Source organism: Sphaerodactylus townsendi, linkage group LG07 (assembly GCF_021028975.2).
Source record: "Sphaerodactylus townsendi isolate TG3544 linkage group LG07, MPM_Stown_v2.3, whole genome shotgun sequence".
NCBI classification, from domain to species: Eukaryota; Metazoa; Chordata; class Lepidosauria; order Squamata; family Sphaerodactylidae; genus Sphaerodactylus; species Sphaerodactylus townsendi.
In genome coordinates this window covers 25,972,613-25,991,804 of record NC_059431.1, presented here as the reverse complement: position 1 = coordinate 25,991,804, position 19,192 = coordinate 25,972,613, and the positions used below count along the sequence as shown (strand labels likewise).

The 19,192-nt window shown below is 44.2% G+C and overlaps 1 protein-coding gene across 2 annotated transcripts in view; it reads left to right on the top strand.

The window, feature by feature from the left end:
* Positions 1-330: 330 nt before the first annotated feature.
* EMB (embigin) overlaps positions 331-19,192 on the top strand; it is a 41,752-nt gene continuing 22,890 nt past the window's right edge. For both annotated transcript variants that reach the window (XM_048504186.1, XM_048504187.1), the window contains exons 1-2: positions 331-517; positions 17,601-17,696. In XM_048504186.1, the coding sequence (XP_048360143.1) occupies positions 439-517; positions 17,601-17,696 (175 nt within the window). In that variant the 5' untranslated portion in view covers positions 331-438. The remainder of the gene's footprint in view (positions 518-17,600; positions 17,697-19,192) is intronic.

The following is a 19,192-nucleotide window of genomic DNA, read 5'->3' as shown; positions in this document are numbered from 1 at the left end:
CAAGTTTTAGAGTTTTTGCAGTCTCCTGCTGCTTTGAGTCTCCACCCCTGTCTGGGTCAACCCATTCTGAACATAGGGGTTACATTAGCAGCCTTAAATCCTTGAACTGATCCAACAAGATGTTCTTGGGAGCGCACAGATCTACACACACAATTGTTTTGAAAGTGGCTTGCCTTGCGAATGTTTCCGTATTGTCCCCCCACCCCACCCCCTCACGCTCCTCCGCGAAAGGTCGTCGGTCTTTATCAAGCGCCTGACGGCAGGGATGGGTTCACAGGACACAATAAATGTCATTCGGTCACCTCATCCCTCTCCACTTTCCACCGCTGCCACAATCTCTCCAGCCTGTTGCTTGAGCAGCCGCTGGCCGCTAGGGGCGCTGCTGAGAAGCCTGCCGGACCTCATTGCGGAGCTGGTGCGTCTCGCCCCAGCAGCGACATGAGCTTCTCCGAGGCGCGCGCCTTCCAGCTCCTCCTGCTCCTGGCCGGCAACTGTCTCTCGGCCGCCGACTCTTCAGGTAACCCTTTTGCATCTTCGCTTCCCCTCGCCTCCTGTCTTGAGGCGGCTCCGCGAGGAAGATCTTGGGTCGGAGGGGCGGGGTACATCCCAAGGTGTCCAGAGTCACCTTGGGGCGCGTTGTTTGCAGGCGGAAAGTAATTCCCCAACCCAGACGGGGGATCTGAGATTCTTTGGAGAAGGGGCATTTAGGAGTCGCGATGCTCTGCCCGGGGGATGGTCGAGCTGAGCTGTCTCCCTCGTGGCTTTCTGAATCATACACCCACCCAGGCCTGTGAAGACTAATGGGGTTGTGCAAATGTCTGGAGTGCACCGCGTGGGGCCAAGATGCCAGAACACATCTGCGTGGAAGTCGTTTCCAAACAAACAACCACCACTATTCAAGTTATCGCAATTTTGGGATCCACCTGTCTGGGAAAGTCCCGTTTGTATCTTCTGAGCAGTTGGCCCGAATTGGGGAGGAGGAAAGCAGTAAACTAAGGTGCTAACTTTGCAGTCTGAAGATGTTCAGCAGTTTGTGAGAGAGCTAAAGATGATATCAGAGAAAGGCAACATTTCCTGTGGTTTGCATTTTCCTTTTGGTGCCCTGGTTTTCAGTCCTCAGACAGGCCCTGGGCTTAATCTTGCATTCATTTGAGCTTTGCACGGAACTGTTTACAGACTGTACACCAGAAGGTAAAACTAAAGACCTAGCAGTGACTAACATTTATTCCAGGCTGAGCTTTTGGTGAGTCAGAGCTCACTTCTTCCCATGCTATAGCAGTGAACTCCAGTTCATGAAAGCTTGTGTTAGAAAAAAAATGGTGGTAGAATAAGTGGCCAAATAAATGTTACCTCTTTTGCATCTGAAGACGGTCGCACCAACTTATGAAAATCCTTCATGCTGCTGGAAGTGTTGTTAGTCTTCACGCTGCCACCAGGTTTTGGTTTTATTTTGCTACAGTAGATTTACATGGATACCCTTCTGGAGTGTCCATACCTAATAGAATTAAATTCAGGTGGGTAGCCAGGTGGGTCTGAAGCAGCAGAAAATTTTTTGAGTCCGGTGGCACCTTTAATACCAACAAAGCTTTATTCTTGATATAAGCTTTCATGTGCACGCACACTCCTTTAAGAGTATTCACACAGAAGTTTTCTACCACAAGTAAAATATTGTTGGTTTCAAAGGTGCTGATGGACTCACACCTAATAAGAGCCATTTTCCCTTCTACATCTGAGACAAGGGACACTCAAAAGGCATGATGGAGGCTCTGGGCCATCAAAGATCATATGATGTATTTTTACCTTGTTGTAAGACCTCCCCCCACCCCAAGTTTGTTTGTTTGTTTGTTTGTTTCCTTCTTTGCTTGCTTGTTTTCATTTCCACCAAGTCATAGCTGACTTTTTGTGACCTTGTAGGGTGTTTAAGTCAAGAGACATTCAGTGGTTGTTTGCCATTGCCTGCCTCTATGTATGGTGTTCTCCCATCCAAATATTGGCCAGAGCTGATCCAGCTTAGATTCCAAGATTTGATGAGATCTGATTAACTTGGGCTATTCAGGTCAAGGTACCTGTTTTGTCAGGATCAATCAAAATCTCACAAAACAGGGAACAGGTTTTTCACTTTCCCTTTTGAGAAACTCACAGTCTTGCCCACTGTTCTGTAATATTTTTGGTTGGAACTTGTAAAAAAAGATGCTATGTGACTTCCGGTTTTTGAAATGAAAGAGCACAGCTGTCTATAGCCGTTCATGCTACAACAGGAATTTGTGGGTTTTGTGAGGTTTAGAAGTGCTAAAAGTGAAAGCAGGGAGCAGAGGCAGCAAAGAGCTGAATGAAGACTCAACTACTTAGTAGACCAGAATGGCACTCGCTAAGATCCAAGGCCGGAGCAAGGGGGAACTTCGTCAGGGGCATGTGTGCGCCCTATGCCCCTGCCACGCCCCCACCCACCCCCGCCACACCCCAGAATGCCCCTGCTACACCCCCACACTGGCGCATGCCCAGTTCATTGCCTCCCATCCCCTTGGCGCTACACCACTGCTAAGACCTCTTGATGCATCAAGAGATCTTCCTTATTCCTAGTAACCAGCTCCAATTCTTGATTTGGCCTAGGTTGGAAACTTATACTCACTGAATTCTTTTTGGGAAAATCAAGGGGTAATTAGTAAATAAATGAGTGAACCACCTGGATGTTGGTGGGAATGTTGGCTTCTGCCTTGTGGTTTCCCAAACACTTACTGATCAGTTCAAGGAAAGGAAATGCATGATACACCATCATCACCATGACTCCAAATAAGGGACTCATGTGGTACCTGAAGAACTAATGATTTTATTACGGCCTACTTTTCTGTGTGTGACCCAGAGCTTTCTTCAGTGGATTCACAAAAGCATATGATAAACTGAAGTGGGGAGGACAAAACCAGTTTCCTGAGGAAATCTATCTACAAAGTACCAAACATCCATTCAAAATTGTTATTGGCCATTTCAACTCTTGCTTAATGAGCCACAAGGGCAAAACTGAATAGCAATTTTTTAAATGGACCTGGCTTCTGTTAGGTTCAAGATTCGGGTTGGCTAACCAGCACTCTTCATTAGGAAAACTTGAAAGGTAGCAGCAGGGTGGTGACCCAATCTGGTTCAACAATCTGAATGTGCATGACTCTTTTGTTAAAATCCATGGGACTTATGCTTAATTTTGCTGGATGATGTAGATGAACTGAATCTTAATCCTGAGCATAGTTCTTCTCAAATTGGAAGCACTCCACATAAGTTATCTAATTGTAGATTTTTCAACAGCCCTTCAAGGTAAGATTATATTATTTTTCCAATGATGTAGAGGGAAGGCTAGACAGAAACTTGCATAAAGTGTCTAACAAATTGGTGGCTGAGATGAGTTTTGAACCAGGGAACTTACAGGGAACACTCTGTCATGATGATACCCCAGTTCACAGCTCTTTACAGTTAGAACATTTATAGTGAGATCCTAAATTAGAAAAACCTAGGACTACTTTGCAGTGGCAGAGTTCTCAGAAAAAGAACACGGTGCATTTTTAATGAGACGTCCTGATGAAATAAGATCCAAGTTTCACAGGTTTTTCCCTGCTTCTAATAACATATTATTTTCATCAAATTCAGGAAAAGCCGAGACTAATCTGTGGAAAGTAATCCCTTTGCTGCAATGGACTTTGTGTTAGGTTGTGGCTCCGTTCCATTAATCAGTGAAGTATGGGGGTTTTAGATGATGCAGCCCCTTAGCCAGTGTTATGCTTGTATTGGTCAAGGATCTAGGAGGCCTGGGTGCAAATCCTCCTTTGCAACAAAGCATGCTGGGGGACTTTTGGCTATCCAACCTCACAAGGTGTTTCTGAGGCTCAGATGGAGGACTGGAGAATCAGGTATGCCTGAAGTGTAAGATACAAATGGGGTAGATTCTTCCAGTGTTCTTCAAATCCTAAGCACTTGGCATCTAAGGCTTTGCCATCTTGGACATGATGATGCCAACCCTAAGAAAAATTGTTTATATTTATTTATATTCTGTTTTTCTCCCCAGTGGGAGGAGAAAACAGCAACCCTGTAGGGTTGGTAGGATAGGATAGGCATCAAGAGTGTGACTGGCTAAAGGTAATCCAGCACTGGGACTGCCAAGCTCTGGCTTGGGAAATATCTGAAGGTTTTGGGGGTAGAGTCTGAGGAGGGAATGTTATGGGGAGGGGAAACACTTCAGTGGAGTACAATGCCATACAGTTCACATTCCAAAATGTGGTCTCTAATCCAGAGATCAGCTGTAATGCTAGGAGATCTTCCAGCCCCACTTGGATGTTGGCAACCTGAGTTCTAAGACATGGACAGAGGCGTAGCTCCAGGGGGACAGGGGGTACGACACACCGGGTGCACGCCCCTGTGGGGGTGTGGAGACGGCATTCCGGGGGCATTCTGGGGGGTGTTCCAGGGTGGGGCAGGGGTGGAGGATCCACCGGTGCACTGGGCACTTTCCCCCCTTGCTACACCTCTGGACATGGAGCACAGAACAAAGTATACAACAGGGGGAAAAAACAAGACAATGGTTAGAGTCCTGAAGGAATATTTTCCAGTGCTGAGTGATCTCACCTAGCTATCCTGCCGTGCCTCTCAGCATGAGTGCAAAAGAAAGGAAGGAGGTGCAGCCCTTTTGTTGTGAATTTCCTGTGTTGTTCAGAGAGTTGGAGTAGATGACTATTAAGCTATCTCCCAAGTTCTATGTTTCTGTGTTCTCTGTATCAGTGCATTAGCAAAGATGGCAGATCTAGAGGGGTTCAAGATTTGGCATGTAGGAAGGCTCCAGATCATAGACCCATGGTATAACGCAACAGGGATGCCAACTTCCAGGTGGGAACTGGGTATTCCCCAGGATGACAGCTCATCTCCATTACAGAGACCAGTTCCCCTTGAGAAAATGGCTGTTTTGGAGGGTGGAGTCTATGGCATTGTACCTCATAGAGCCCCATGTCCTTCCCAGGCTCAGTCTCCAAATCTCCAGGAGCTTTCTAACCTGGATCAGACAACCCTATTCCCACCATTTCCACTAGTGGCCAGGGGCAACTTGGAAATCCTACCAGGAATTTTGATGTCACTGAGGAGCTACAGAACCTGTATATGAAGGGCTACTACATGTAGTTCATTAAATCATAGAGTTAAAATGGGCCATATAGTGCACCTAGTTTAACCCTTTGCTTACTGGATCTGGCAACCCTACCCCCCATCTCTCTCAAGTGACCAAGGGGGACATGGTAACCTTAACGTACAAAGAGCATAGTTCTTACACAAAGCTCCACTTGTAGATGGTCACAATATTTTATATTGTGTGTTGAATACTTTAAATACTGATAAAACATCAGTTTCCTACAGGATGTTATTGTTAACAATATCTAAGAACATAAGAAGACTGGCTTGATCAGAGCTAAGGTCCAGCATCTGTTTCCTGTAGTTTCTACTTTCCAGGAAGCCTACACAGCAGGGCATGAAGGCTATTGCTTCTCTCCACCCATTTCCCACAAGAACTTGGTGGTGTTAATGCAGGTCTCAGCTATCATGGGAGGCATAAGGCATCTCAAAGAGCCATCTAAGGTAATGGACACCACCACATCCTGGATCAGTTCCATGAATTGTGCCTTATGTAAATAAGTACTTGTCTCTCTTTTTTCCCCTCAGTCCACTGCCCACCAATTTTTTAGGTGATGTTGAGTTCTAGTATTTCAAGGCAAGGAGAAACAGTTCTCTTCATTGACTGTCTTCACTCTGTGTGTGCGTGTGTGTATATGTGTCCTATCAAGTTACAGCTGATTTATGGCAACCCCATAAGGTTTTCAAGGTGAGACCATCAGAGGTAGCTTGCTATTACTTGCCTCTGAATCACAACCATTACAGTCCTTGGAGGTCACCCATCAAAATTATTATTATTATTATTATTATTATTATTATTATTATTATTATTATTATTATTATTATAATAATATGGCAGCAAGGTTTGGGTTAAGTATACAGTCACATAACAAAAGTGAAGAAGAAAGTAAAAAAAAACAAGATGGAAGTTCTCATAACATTATTTTCAAAATTTCAGTGTGGAGACTTACCCTCCACTCAGAGGGCTCCTGGCTCTGGAAGATTGATAATAGCTTACAATATTTGGCAAAGTGGTTTCAGTTGGACTACCACAGATGGATTCTTCTGTTCAGCAACAATGTCAAATTCCCAGCTTCTTTCTCCTTCTTGGAATGGAATTTATATAAGCATTGGATATTTACTCCAAAAACCCCATTTCACAGCAGCCTTATTTCAGCCCGAAATTAGACCCATCCAAATTCTAACCAGGGCTGACTCTGTTTAGCCTCTGAGATCTAATGAGATCAGACTAGCCGGGTCAGGACCTTCACTCCATATTAACCATACCCCTTTCCTTACTAGCTGCTTCAGATGCTTGGTGGTTTTGGTTGCCCTTCTTTGAACTTTTTCCACAATATCCATTTTATGATGAGGTGACCCAAGCTGTACAAAGTGTTCTCAGTGTAATAATACCATAAATTTTCATGAAGACACACCAGTATTGGCTATCTTGTTTTGAACTCCTTTCCTAATTATAAGTCTGCACAAACGACACCCATGTGTCAAGAATGGGTGAGAAAATGTGGAGCAGAAAATGTGACAAATACGCTTTCCTCTTCAAGACCCGCATGTCTCCCCCGACCACCAGGTTGCCACTGGGGTGTCGGCATAGTTCCGAGAAATCTCTTTCAGCCTTTTTTGCTTGGGCCACAACACCCATACTTGTGTAGATGCAACTTCTTCAGTTTAGGGCAGTGATTCCCAAAGTGGGCGCCACCGCCCCCTGGTGGGTGCTGCAGCAATCCAGGGGGGCGGTGATGGCCACAGGTAGAAACATTAATACGTATATCTTTCTGTTTAATTGCTATTAAAATTTTTAAAAAATTAATTTCCAGGGGGCGCTAAGTAATATTTTTTCTGGAAAAGGGGCGGTAGGCCAAATGAGTTTGGGAACCACTGGTTTAGGGGATGGATTAACCACCTCATTTTTATGTCTTGGGATTTTTCTGCAACTCTGAGGCTTCCTTCCGCTGTACAGAAGCACTTCTCCTTTCTGTACTGGGCCCCACAGTATGTATTTTTAATCTACCATTTGAGGTGGTCAGGGGCGAGCTGGCAACCCTATACCCCCCTTACACTTCTACCGCACCCCTATTCCTACCCTCAACCATCCCAGTGATTTCCAGGCTCCTCATTCTAGTATCAGATGCCACCTATGTCCATGGAGTGGTTCTCTGTGTTGTGTAGGATTTGCAGTCCGTATAACTCTTTAGAGAGAGTTGCAGAACAGCCCATCCTGTTAGCAGTCATTGCTCCAGCAGTGCTCCCAAATATGTATTTTAATTTTTTCTCTTATATCAAGGAATGGCAGGATGCAGAATAAGAACTACGGTGCTTCTGCTTGTCTGGACCTCAAGACTATGCATGAGCCATTGAGACTGCCTTGTAGTGGTGGTGGTTTTCTAGGGTGTCTCCCAACACGTGCAGCTTAATATCCTTTAGCTGGTACATAAAGGAATTGCCTGGACCTTCTGTCTGCAGGGTACGTGCTTCGCTGATGAGCCACACACCCCTCTGCTGCCTGTCCCCCAAATCCCTGGCATCATGACGAATGCTTTGTTAGCCTTTAACAATACACAAGTGTTTGATCTGAAAACTTTGATGCACTTCAGTGAAATTAAGCAAGCATTTAAGAAGCATAAAGCCCCACCCCTCAATCTCACTAAGTGGTTTATTATCTTTTGTGTATTTTTAGAACTCATCTTCGGAAAAGTTAAATTCCAATCTGGCACAGAGTCCTTAGGTGAGGGGCCATGGCTAAATGGCAAAGGATCTTCTTTGCATGTAGAAAATCCCAGATTCGATCCCTGGCTGCTCTAGTTAGGCTGAGTCAAATAGTGTGGGCGAATGTGTATGTTAAGTGACATGAAAATGCTTCCAACTCATGGCAACTCTGTGAATTCTCCAAAATAGCCTAACAATAACAGCCTTGCTTCAGTTTTGCAAAGTGAGGGCCAGACTCCTTTAAAAAGTTCATCCATTTCATGTTGGATCTTCCTCTCTTTCTTCCACTTTCCACTTTTCCTAGCATTATTGTCTTGTCCAGTGATTCTTGTCTTCTCAAATGTGACCAAAGTGTGATAGTGTCAGTTTAGTCTAGAGAGAATTCAGGCTTGATTGGATGTAGTACTCATTTATTTGTCTTTTGTGTTTTTGGTGGTCTACAGTATCCTTCAAACTCTCTTCCAACACCACAATTCAAAGAAACAGCTTTCTTCCTGTTGGTTTTCAAGTGGCAGGCAATGTAAAAGAGAGATCCCGTTGAGCTTCTAGCAGCCAGACTAGCCACCACTTACCTTGATAGACCAGTGACTTGAATTCTATGAAACAGCATCATATGTGGAAGAGGGGCTGTGACTTAGCAGTCAGGCTTCTGCTTGGCATGATGCATAAGACCCCAAGTTCAATCCCTAGCTTTTCCACTTAAAAAGGATCACATACTGAAAGACCTTTTTCAATCCTCAAAAAATGGAGAGGTGAAACCTACTAGTTTTGTGTTGTTTGATGTACTGAAAGACCTTTCCCCTATTTGAGCTGCTGCCAATCTGAGTAGACAACCAGTGGTGTATCTAGGGGGCACAGGGAGCTGAAGGCCTGGGCACCACTCCCTGCAGGAGCATTGTAGGACTGCCTCCCCTCTTGCAAGTGCACACTGTCCTGAATTCCCTGTGCAGTTTGGAGCGGGTGTGCAGCTGTGGGGGGAGGGAACGGCATCTAGGGTGAGCCTTGGATGCCGTTTAGGAAGCTATATCCCTGTAGACAACTCTAAGAGTATGATTCAGTATAAGGCAGCTTCATGTGAGTCTGCTCATTTGAAGTTCCAGATCTACCAAATGTCCTATGTGAGTTTTCCAACATGTTGAAAACTCCCATCTTGGGCCATTCTCTCTCTCTCTCTCCCCCCCCCCCCATTCTGTCCTGGAATTCCTTCAAAAAATTGTGGTCGTGCTAGCTCCTTTTCCCTTTATTCAGCATAGTTTGATCCGCAGACATATATAGCAGCAGCTGGACATCTTTCTAGCTATTAGCCTTTTTGCTTTCTATGCAGCAAGCAACCTGTCCACACCATGTTTTTTAAAAGCACTGTTCTTGCATTTATTATTTATTGCTTCAATATATATATGCTTATTGATTTTAAATGTGCAAAACTGCAGATTTTAGGAGAGGAAAGTCTGTTCCCAGCATCGGCCCATCAGTGTAGTACCGAGTTGTCATTAGTTGCAAACTTCACCTAAAGCTGCCTGAATTAGACCATTGGTTTATCAAGGTCAGTATTGGCTACGCTGACTGGCAATGGATGTCCAAGGTCCCAAGAAGAAGTCTTTCACACACCCCTGCTGCCTGATTCTTTTAACTGGAGATGGTGGGGATTCAACTGGGGATTTTTGCACACAAAATAGATAGAAGAGAGAAGAAGAAGAGTTTGGATTTATATCCCCCCTTTCTCTCCTGTAGGAGACTCAAAGGGGCTTACAATCTCCTTGCCCTTCCTCCCTCACAACAAACACCTGTGAGGTAGATGGGGCTGAGAGAGCTCCGAGAAGCTGTGACTAGCCCAAGGTCACCCAGCTGGCGAGTGTGGGAGTGCACAGGCTAATCTGAATTCCCCAGATAAGCCTCCACAGCTCAGGTGGCAGAGCGGGGAATCAAACCTGGTTCCTCCAGATTAGATACATGAGCTCTTAACCTCCTACACCACTGCTGCGTTATTGAGCCACAACTCCTTCCAAATCCAGAACCATTTCTTAAAACAAAAGATCAATTAGCCTGTTTGCACTGAATGCAGCAAAGGTATTTCTGAAACAGCCCCTCTATTTAAAGTACATTCTATCTTTATGCTTTGAGGTGTGAATAATAAAGGCAGGTGTTAAATCGGGTTCTCAACCTTTTTGAGCCTGTGGACACCTTTGGAATTCTGACACAGTGTGGTGGGCACAGGAACGGCCACTACAGGAGGCAGAGCCAGCCACAAAGTAGTTGCCATGGCTTACCTTCAATCGCACAGTGATGACAGCTGTTGCTAAACAACAGTTGAATCAATCTGTGCAACCAATCAGAAGACTTGCTGGGCTAAAGTATCACCTGGCCCTGCCTGCTTTCTAAAAGCACCTTTGCAGGCACCAAGTTGTCCGTGGGGGCAGAGATGGGCATCACACTGCAGATCCCTCTGTTAGAATTTGGACATAGTTGCCTCATTTCCTTCTTAAATCTCATCACACCCTGTGTGGACATTTCCCCCCACCCCCACAAAATGAGGAAATGACTGATGTTCCAAAAAACCTCTCTATATAGTTAAGATTTGCTTTGAACTATTTCTGATCAAGTGCCAAAATAAAGACCCTTACATTACCAATTTTGGAAGGTGCCAGCTACTATTGATTTTTTAAAAAAAAATCAAAAAGTTTTCTACACAAAAACAAACAAAACCCAAAGACTTATTTTTCAAATGGAAACTGCAATGTCAACTTCCCCTCACCCCCCAAGAGTGAATTTATATATGTCAGGGGTCTTCAAACTATGGCCCTCCAGATGTTCAGGAACTACAATTCCCATCAGCCCTAGTACTTAGCCATGCTGGCAGAGGTTGATGGGAATTGTAGTTCCTGAACATCTGGAGGGCCATAGTTTGAAGACCTCTGATATATGTGAAAGACCTCTGCTTGATGCCACTGCCGGTCAGAGTAGACCAATTGTATGCTCAATGTTTGTGTATGTGTCTACTCTGACTGGCAGTGGCTCTCCAGGGGATAAAAAAACTAAAAAACTAAACCGTACATAGGCTATTATATACAACAGGCTGTACCTGTTGAATGAGTAGGCTGTATTGTTCTGTAGCCAGCGGCCGATAACCTGTAAAAAACCTAAACTGTATGTAAGCTATTATATTCAATACAACAAGCTGGACCTGTTGAATAAATACCTGTTGAATACACACACTTTAAATTGCTTACAAAACCATACACATAAATCCTAAGTCATACAAAAAGCACAGAAGAATATATTTTCTATTTTCAGCAACACGTAGTTAATGAGACTAGAATAACTATACATATTGCATGGTGTTCCAGTCCATTCTATAGTCAAATGATAGTGGATATCAGCTGTATGTTTTGTAGGGAGGCAGGAGGTGGCAAGGACGTAGGTAAGGGAGGGCTCACAGGTTCAATGTCCAAAGCTACGCCTCCCACTGAGGACAGCAGTCTCTTCTCCCCGGAGGGGAGAGCAGAAGGGGCTGCCGGCTGCCAGCTGGGAGCCCAGCCAGTGGGAGGGGGCGGGGGCAGGGTGGGGCAGGCAGGCAGGGTCGGTGAGTGGATGGGTGGGTGGGGGAGGGGCAGGGGAGACTGCCATCCCCAGCCTCAGAGAGCTGCTTTTATAAGCACTGAGGCTGGGGGCAGGGCTTGGGAGTGTTGTCCCACTTCCAAACCCACCCCATAAAAATCTGTGGCTACGTCACTGTAAAGTAGACGGTGTTGTACTGTAGTCAGTGGCTGTTAATGTGGAATCTGGCTATTCCTCAAGATGTTCCATGCACACCACTGCATTTCATCAGAAGCTTCAGCTCCATTTATTTTTCAAAGAATCGTTTCACTTCTCTCCTTTCACAGCAATATAGGCAACTGACTCTGCTCAGCTGCTGCAAGGGATAAAGCAAAGGTCTTTTCACATCACCTCCTACCTAATCCTTTTAACTGGAGATGTCGTGGATTGAACCTGGGACCTTTTACGTGCAAAGCAGATGTTTTCCCACTGAGCCTCAGCCACTCCTCGAAGCTAATCTTAGGTGAAGTGTTGAACCCACTGGAACTTCCCTGGCTTTGATGCCGATTCCCACTATTGTGCGTTTGGCACCCCTTGCTTCTTCTACAGTGATTCCTTTTCATTAAGAATAACAATAATAAAGATGATCTGTAGATAGCTGGCTACATGTTTCCTTAGAGACTATGCAAGCATGGCCTAATCAGTTCAGAGCAGAGCATCAGGGTGATTGATTTCCTCGCCAGTTATTGACAAAGCCATCATCGGCTATGATGATCTGAGATAAGACACTCTGTCTCCCTTGTCCACCTCAGAGGCCTAACTGAGATGATCTCATCAATCTCCTGCTGACACAGAATGTTCTTTGTAGAGTGCAGAGTGCAAGCAGAGAAAGCGAAAAGCAGGTTCTCTGACCTCACTGGGATATTGAGAGACTCCATCTGACAAGAGGGTAATCGTTTCACCTCCTGCCTCCCTACAAAACATACAGCTGGTATCCAAACCCTGTTAATGTGTGGTCTGTCCCTTGTTAAAACAATATAAAAAGGAGTTGTTTGCTTGTCATGCAAGCAGATTTACTTCAAATGAAGCCCATTTCCCCCTGGTATTTCAGGAAACAGCCACCAAACAAAAGAAAAGGCCATTAGCATAAACCTGTGGGGGAATACTTGCTTGAATATTTTAGGTATAAACAGTATGTGTTCAAGAAGTGTACAAGGGCATTGAGCATAGATTCAGAGTGAGGCTGGGGCATGCTCCACATTTTTCGGCATAACAGCTAGCCCTTAGAGACATCCAGCCAAACTCCAATGGGATGCAAACCCTACTGAAATCTACCAGGATATATGAAAGGATGTTTTGTGTGAATGCAGATTAGTTCTGCATGTTCAGGATGGCACTGGTGTTTGTTAAGACTGGTGATCAAGAAAAAAAACATACTGTCGCCACTGAATTCAGTGGGTCTTCCTCTAAAGTTAGGGTAACCAACCTCCAGCTGGTAGCCAGAGATCTCTTGGGATTACAACTGACCTCCAGGTGACGGAGATTATTTCACATGGAGAAAATAGCTATTTTGGAAGATAGCCTCTATGGCTTTATACCCCACTGAGTTCTCTCACCTCCCCAAACTTTGACCTCCTCATGTCCGCCCTTCCCCCCGCAACCCAGGGCTGGCAACCTTATCTGAAGGAAGTGCCAGTATTCCACATATGAAAACAGGAATACTTCTATGCAAGAGTAGGCATAGCTAGGGGAACAATTATGCAGCATAACAAAGTGTCTGATGCATAGTTAGGGTTGCCAACCTCCAGATATGACTGGGCAACCACCTAGAATCGTGACTGAGCTCCAGTCCACAGAAATAGTTTCTCTTGGAGAAAATGGCTGGTTTGGAGGGTAGTTTCCATGGCATTATGCCCTGCTGAGGTCCCTCCCCTTCCAAAGGCCTGTCCACCTTAGATTCTACCCCCACATATTCAGTAATTTTCTAGTCTACAATTGGCAGCCAGAACTGTGGGGCCAGCACTAATTACACCCTGCCTACCACACCACAAGTTGAAAGCATGCTGAACTGCATACCAGCAGATTTTTCCAGATGACCAAAACAAGTGTGGCAAGTCAAAAACATACAGAGTGTGCTTATGCGCGCGCGCGCACACACACACACACACACACACACACACACACTATTATCTGTATTGTATTTATACTATTTAGTGGGCATTGATACCACTTTACAGTGGAGGAACACAAAGCAGTCAGTATATCTATGGCACAGAATTCTTGAAGCGTTATGTAATTAAGTACTTCTGAGCATGTGCAAAGTGCTTTTCTGTCACCACTAAAATTAAGCCTTTCCTCACAGAGGATTAACAAGCAGGCCTGGCAGAATGATAGCATTTCTTTCCACTGGTTCAATCTGAAACATCTCTCAAGTCTGAAATTAATCAAAGACCCCAGGTAGAGAGAAGACATGCAATCCATTCCCATGATGAAACCTAGCAATATTTCACAGATAAGTTATTTGTTCCTACAACTTTTAATTTGTGCCAAGACTTCACCAGGGCATAGCCCAGGAATCTATTTTCAACACTTGGCTTAGGCCATGGAGAGATAAGAACTTCTGAGCATGTATAGAATGTCTCTTGGGCTAACTCTGGCGTTTTCCCCACAGACATAATATCTCAAGGGAAAACATGGATCAAACATATCAGGTTGTTTGTATCTCAGTTTCTCCATTCGCACGGCTGCCCCATCAGCGTGTTCAGGCCGGGAGGAAGAACTCCAGTGTATTATGCACGAGCCCCCGGCTTATTTTCATTTTCCACATGAACGTTTACATTTACACAGCTTATGTAGCATGCACGAACATTCCTGTTTTTCTGTCGTTCTGATTGGCTGTAGTTGTGGGGCAGGGAGAACAGGCGGCGAGGCGGGAAAAATATACCAATCCGTCTCCTGCGGTGTTTGCGTGGGAGTGGGATCAGCCCAAGCTTTTTAAAAAGAACTTCCAATTTAATTGTTTTGCAGATGAACTACACGCAGAGGAAACTTCCATGGGAAACCTTCACCAAATGGTGGAGGCACAGAGAATCTCTGCGGCAGCACACAAATGGCAAGCGCAGCTGTGAAACTGACCAGAGCTCTGTGCAGCTTAGGGGGCGGGGGGAGACATCCATTTTGGCTGACATTGCTGTTTTTGGCGGGCTGTGTGCGAACCAAAAAAGCCAAAACTGATCTTTAAAAAAAATATCTGCAGGATGTTTTATTTCTGCTGTGCGGAAATCACCCGTTTCAATATTGTATTCTTCAGACTTAATTCTTGCTTATCCACAAAAGAGTACATCAGCAAGTTTTCAACATTCAGATAAGATGGCATCCGTATAATTATGCAGTCCAAGAAGTCTATAACATTGATATTCAGGGGCATATATAGCTCTTTGGAAGAACAGTTTATTGGAGCACTTAACTCTTGGCTTTAGCTTTAGCTGATGTAGGTATCAATTTAGTGTAAAATAAAAATTACAGGGAATGGATCCTTTAAAACTGGGACATTTACAGGACAGTCCCTACCGAAGTGGGTCAGTTGAAGGGTACAGATCATCAGATTATGCTGTTAGTTTCCCTTTAACACTGAAATTCTGGTGCTTATGATCAGTGCAGAAGAATGGGAGCCATAAATAGACTCTGCAGAATGTACTGTTTAAAAATGTCATCTTGTTCATGCATAACCATTTCTCAGCAATTATGATTGATCTCAGGGTTGATATCAACTGATGGGGTATGGTTAAGATTGGCCTGCCAATGGCATGTGATCTGAAAATGTCAGGCCTTCTCTGAGCGGAGCGTTATTGGAACTGGGAGAAAATGAGTTTTAAAGAAGCAACTGAACTTTAGAATTTACCTTGCATGGGAGGAACGTAGAGGTTGCCTTGACTCATTTCTGCACACAGTGATCATGATCAGTAGAAAAGTCCCAGAATAGCTTGCTCTGCTCCATTTTTATTGCAGTTTTGACAAACAGGAAAAACCCATTTCTCTCACCCCTGCCCTGCCGTTACAGCTAGACAGGGCTTCAACGCTACATTTTGTGTATTGCTAGTCACATGCATTCATTACTCACTTGAGGCTATCAGATCTTACCATGTAACACTTTTGAAACATTGCTAGCATGAACCCCATGTTGGGAGCACCTGGGGGAACCGAAAATTCTGTAAACTTGCCGTGACATTTTTAATAAACTGAAATAGGTTACAATTGCAATTGAAGGATCCTTGCTCTATTAGTCACAGTTCCAGCTCAGAATGGAAGAAAAATGAGCTTCATTGCTAAGCAAGGCTCATACTTAAAGAACAATCACCTTATAGCCTGAGGCACTGAGGCCATTATTCACAATACCATGTCAAAATATGATTTTTCACACTGTTCACAGGTTTTCAATATACTGAACCCTAGTCCTTTCCACACAGCCTAAATAAGACATCCTGAGGACACTAAAAAAAGGTATCCTTGGAAGTCACTCCACACAGCTTTCTTCCCAAGAGGTCCTCTGAATGCCTTATTTCAGCTCAAGGCATCTTTTTTTGAAAACCCTTTGAAGTGCACCGAAGTGCACCAAGGACGTTGCTCTGTAGACTCTGATCCTGGGCACCTTTTCAGCCCAAAAAGTACATAGTTGCACTCAGTTGGTCCTGCTGATTCCGGCGATATATAGTTTTCCTATTTTTTAAATTATTTCTGACGAGCTTTTCTTCGAAGATATACAGACACAACGAACAGAATTGTAGCTGCTCGGAAGATTCTCATGGAAAAGCTTTGGGGTCACAGAGGACAAATTCTGGTGCCCAAAAGTATGAGGTCTGGAGCATTTACCCTACTCTCTGTTTCCTTTCATCCTTCCGCAAACTGTAGGATAACTTCAGAGATTTTGAAGTTAATCCTCAGAACTTAGAGATGGGAATTCTTCTCCCACGTGAAGTTTAAATTTGTTTTCTGGCTGGAAATTACCTCTCTGGCTTACCTTCCAGCCTTACCGGGCTGGAAATCCCTCTCTCACATATCTTTCTCATTCAGCCAGTTCCCTCTGTTCTATACAGAAGATGAACTAGATTTGTTTTTAGAATCTGATCTCGGAATTTCTTGTTTCCCTAGAAGTGTATTCCCCTCTTTGGCTGGAGTAGTGTCCTTTCCCCCAAATATTTTTTCTCTGCCAACACCACAGATCTATTCACAGACACTATACATATCGGAACCCTCAGGTTCCAACAATTTTCTCCAAATAATTCTGTCAGCAGCTCTGAATGAATTCTAAACTCCACCTACTACTAGCATATTATTCACACAGACAGAGTCTGCGAGGAATTAACCCTTCACAGTCAATTTTCTCTGCCTCTGCATGCTTCTAGCTTTGAAATTGCATTATATCGAATTGAGTTTTTATGTGACATTTTCCTGAGGTCAATCACAGGCATTATGGAAGCAGATCTGAGAAACCTCACGATTGCCTTCCTTCTCATAGATAAAAAAAATGAAATGCTTCTACTTGTTTGAAACCACAGTTTGCTTGTAATTTCCAGATCATGGTGATTTCCATACAGCAGAAATAAAACATCTTGAGCATGTTTTAAAAACTATTTTGGGGGAGAAATTTGCACTGTAGCTGTGGGGCGGGGAAAATTACCAGAGCTCCATGCATAAGGCAGGAAAAAAGAGTGTTTTGGCTGGTAATGGTTGTGTTCATCACACTGTGAAAACCCCCCCCCCCCCCCCCCGGATCTTTTTAAAACATCTACAGAACGTTTTACTTCTGCTGTGCTGGAACGACCCATATATTATGGTTAATTCTCTGTCCTCCAGTCCTGGATTCTGAATGTGGATTAGGCCATAATTTGTAATCTTGGTTTGGAGGACAGAGAAAGCACCTTGAATGAAACAATAATTATGGTTTGCAGCAGAAGTCTTTAAATTCCTGGCTGTGAGCAAGGAGAGGAGAGAAAAAGGAGAGAGAACATGAATCTGCAGATTTCCCCGGTTCCTTCTCGTAAGGATCGCCCATGATTAATCATTACATGTGAACTTTGTCACTACTTTGTGATTTTAAAGAAAACTGCAAGCATATTTGCATTCTATAACATGCTTTATTAATTCTTTGTATGAAAAATCCCATTGTTATCACTGAACTATTTGCATTCTATTTTTAAAAAATAAAGCATCTCCTAGCACCGCAACAGAAACTACCAGCCAGCAAACTCCAGCGAGTGCCACTTCACGCCGCACAGTATCAGAATATGCAACATACACCACAGGTAAAGATCTTTTTTTTTTCAGTGGGTGCTATAACTATTTTTATGCTGTTTCTAGCTGTGAGAGTGACTGGGCAGGATAGGATTTCCAGGAATAGCCTTGCAGGCAGCAGAGGGACTTACTGATGTATGTGTGTGTGTGGCGGGGGGCTCACTGACATCTCTCCCTGTGCTCCCAGAAGAAATTATGGGAAAAGAGCTTTGCTGCCCAAATACTAGTTTAAGCGCCTCACTTTTCGATCGTACTGAGCATTTAGCAGGGAGTCTGCCCAGTGGTGGTAGGGTAAACCATATACTTGGGGAATAAGCATACAGGTGGCAAAGGATAGCACCTTATGCGCAAATTTTTTGTGACTACATTTATGCTCCTGCTCTTCAGAAGATGAAGCTTAAATGCTCCAGGAATGCTCTTTAATAGATGATTTTCCTATAAGAATATTAATGCTCATACCAGGAGAATTGTCTGCCTTGTGGGGGTTGATGCAGTTACATGTTTTAACCCAGGTGTACTGGCTCCCTTGTTCATTCTTGTGCAGAAAAAGTGTTTGTTTTGCCTAGTGAGCTGAGCTCTCAGAGAGCTGAAAATGGCACGTACCAACATTCTTCAGGCCGCAATCCATACAGTTCACATTCCTCGCCTGTCCCCTGTCAAGTCCCCCTTCCCTTAATTTTTTTTTGAAAGACACCATTTATTATTACTTGGGCACCTGCTGCCTTGGGCGTTCCTAGACCAGAATGGACTTCAGTGACTATCAGACACAATCCAGGGTCTAGAGATTACTCAGCCCACTTTTTTCCTTTTTTAGTGGATTTGCCAACTCCAGCTTGAGAAATTTCTAGAGATGTGGGGATGGGACCTGAGAATTTGGGGAGGGGAGACTGCTCAGAAGGAATGTGATAATAAAGTAGGGTTGTGGGGTCTCCTTCCCTAGACATTCTGCTAGCACCCTGTGCTTGGTGCCTTCTCCTCAGGTGGTGGGAGAATTTCAAAAACAAATAGCCATTGTATGTGATAGGATGTCAGGTTTTTTTCTCTGGAAGTGATGTCATATCACAAACAATGATAGTTCCCCTCAAGTCTCTACCCGTATCTTCCACTGGGAGATAGCCATTGATTAGCCATGAGTCCACCCTCTGAAATTGCCATATCCTTCAGCAGAACTGATCTCTTTAGTCTGGAGATCAGTTGCAATTCTGAGAGAACTCTAGCCCCCACCTGTAGGTTAGAAACCCTAATGACCCCTTCTGCAACAAATTCAATTGGACCTCACCCCACCTAAAGTGGTACAGGCAATACAGATGTTTACAAATTGCCCTAATTACGCAAACCTGCCCAAATATTTTGATAAGCTCAGACAGCTTATTTTTCAGTGTGAAGGTTTACTGTAGAGATTTCCTGTAGCAGGGATGGGCCGTTATTTTCTTGCCCTGGTAGGGGGCTTTCTGGAAACATCTGGGCTCACTACTGAATGGAAACAGGATGTTGGACTAGAAGAACC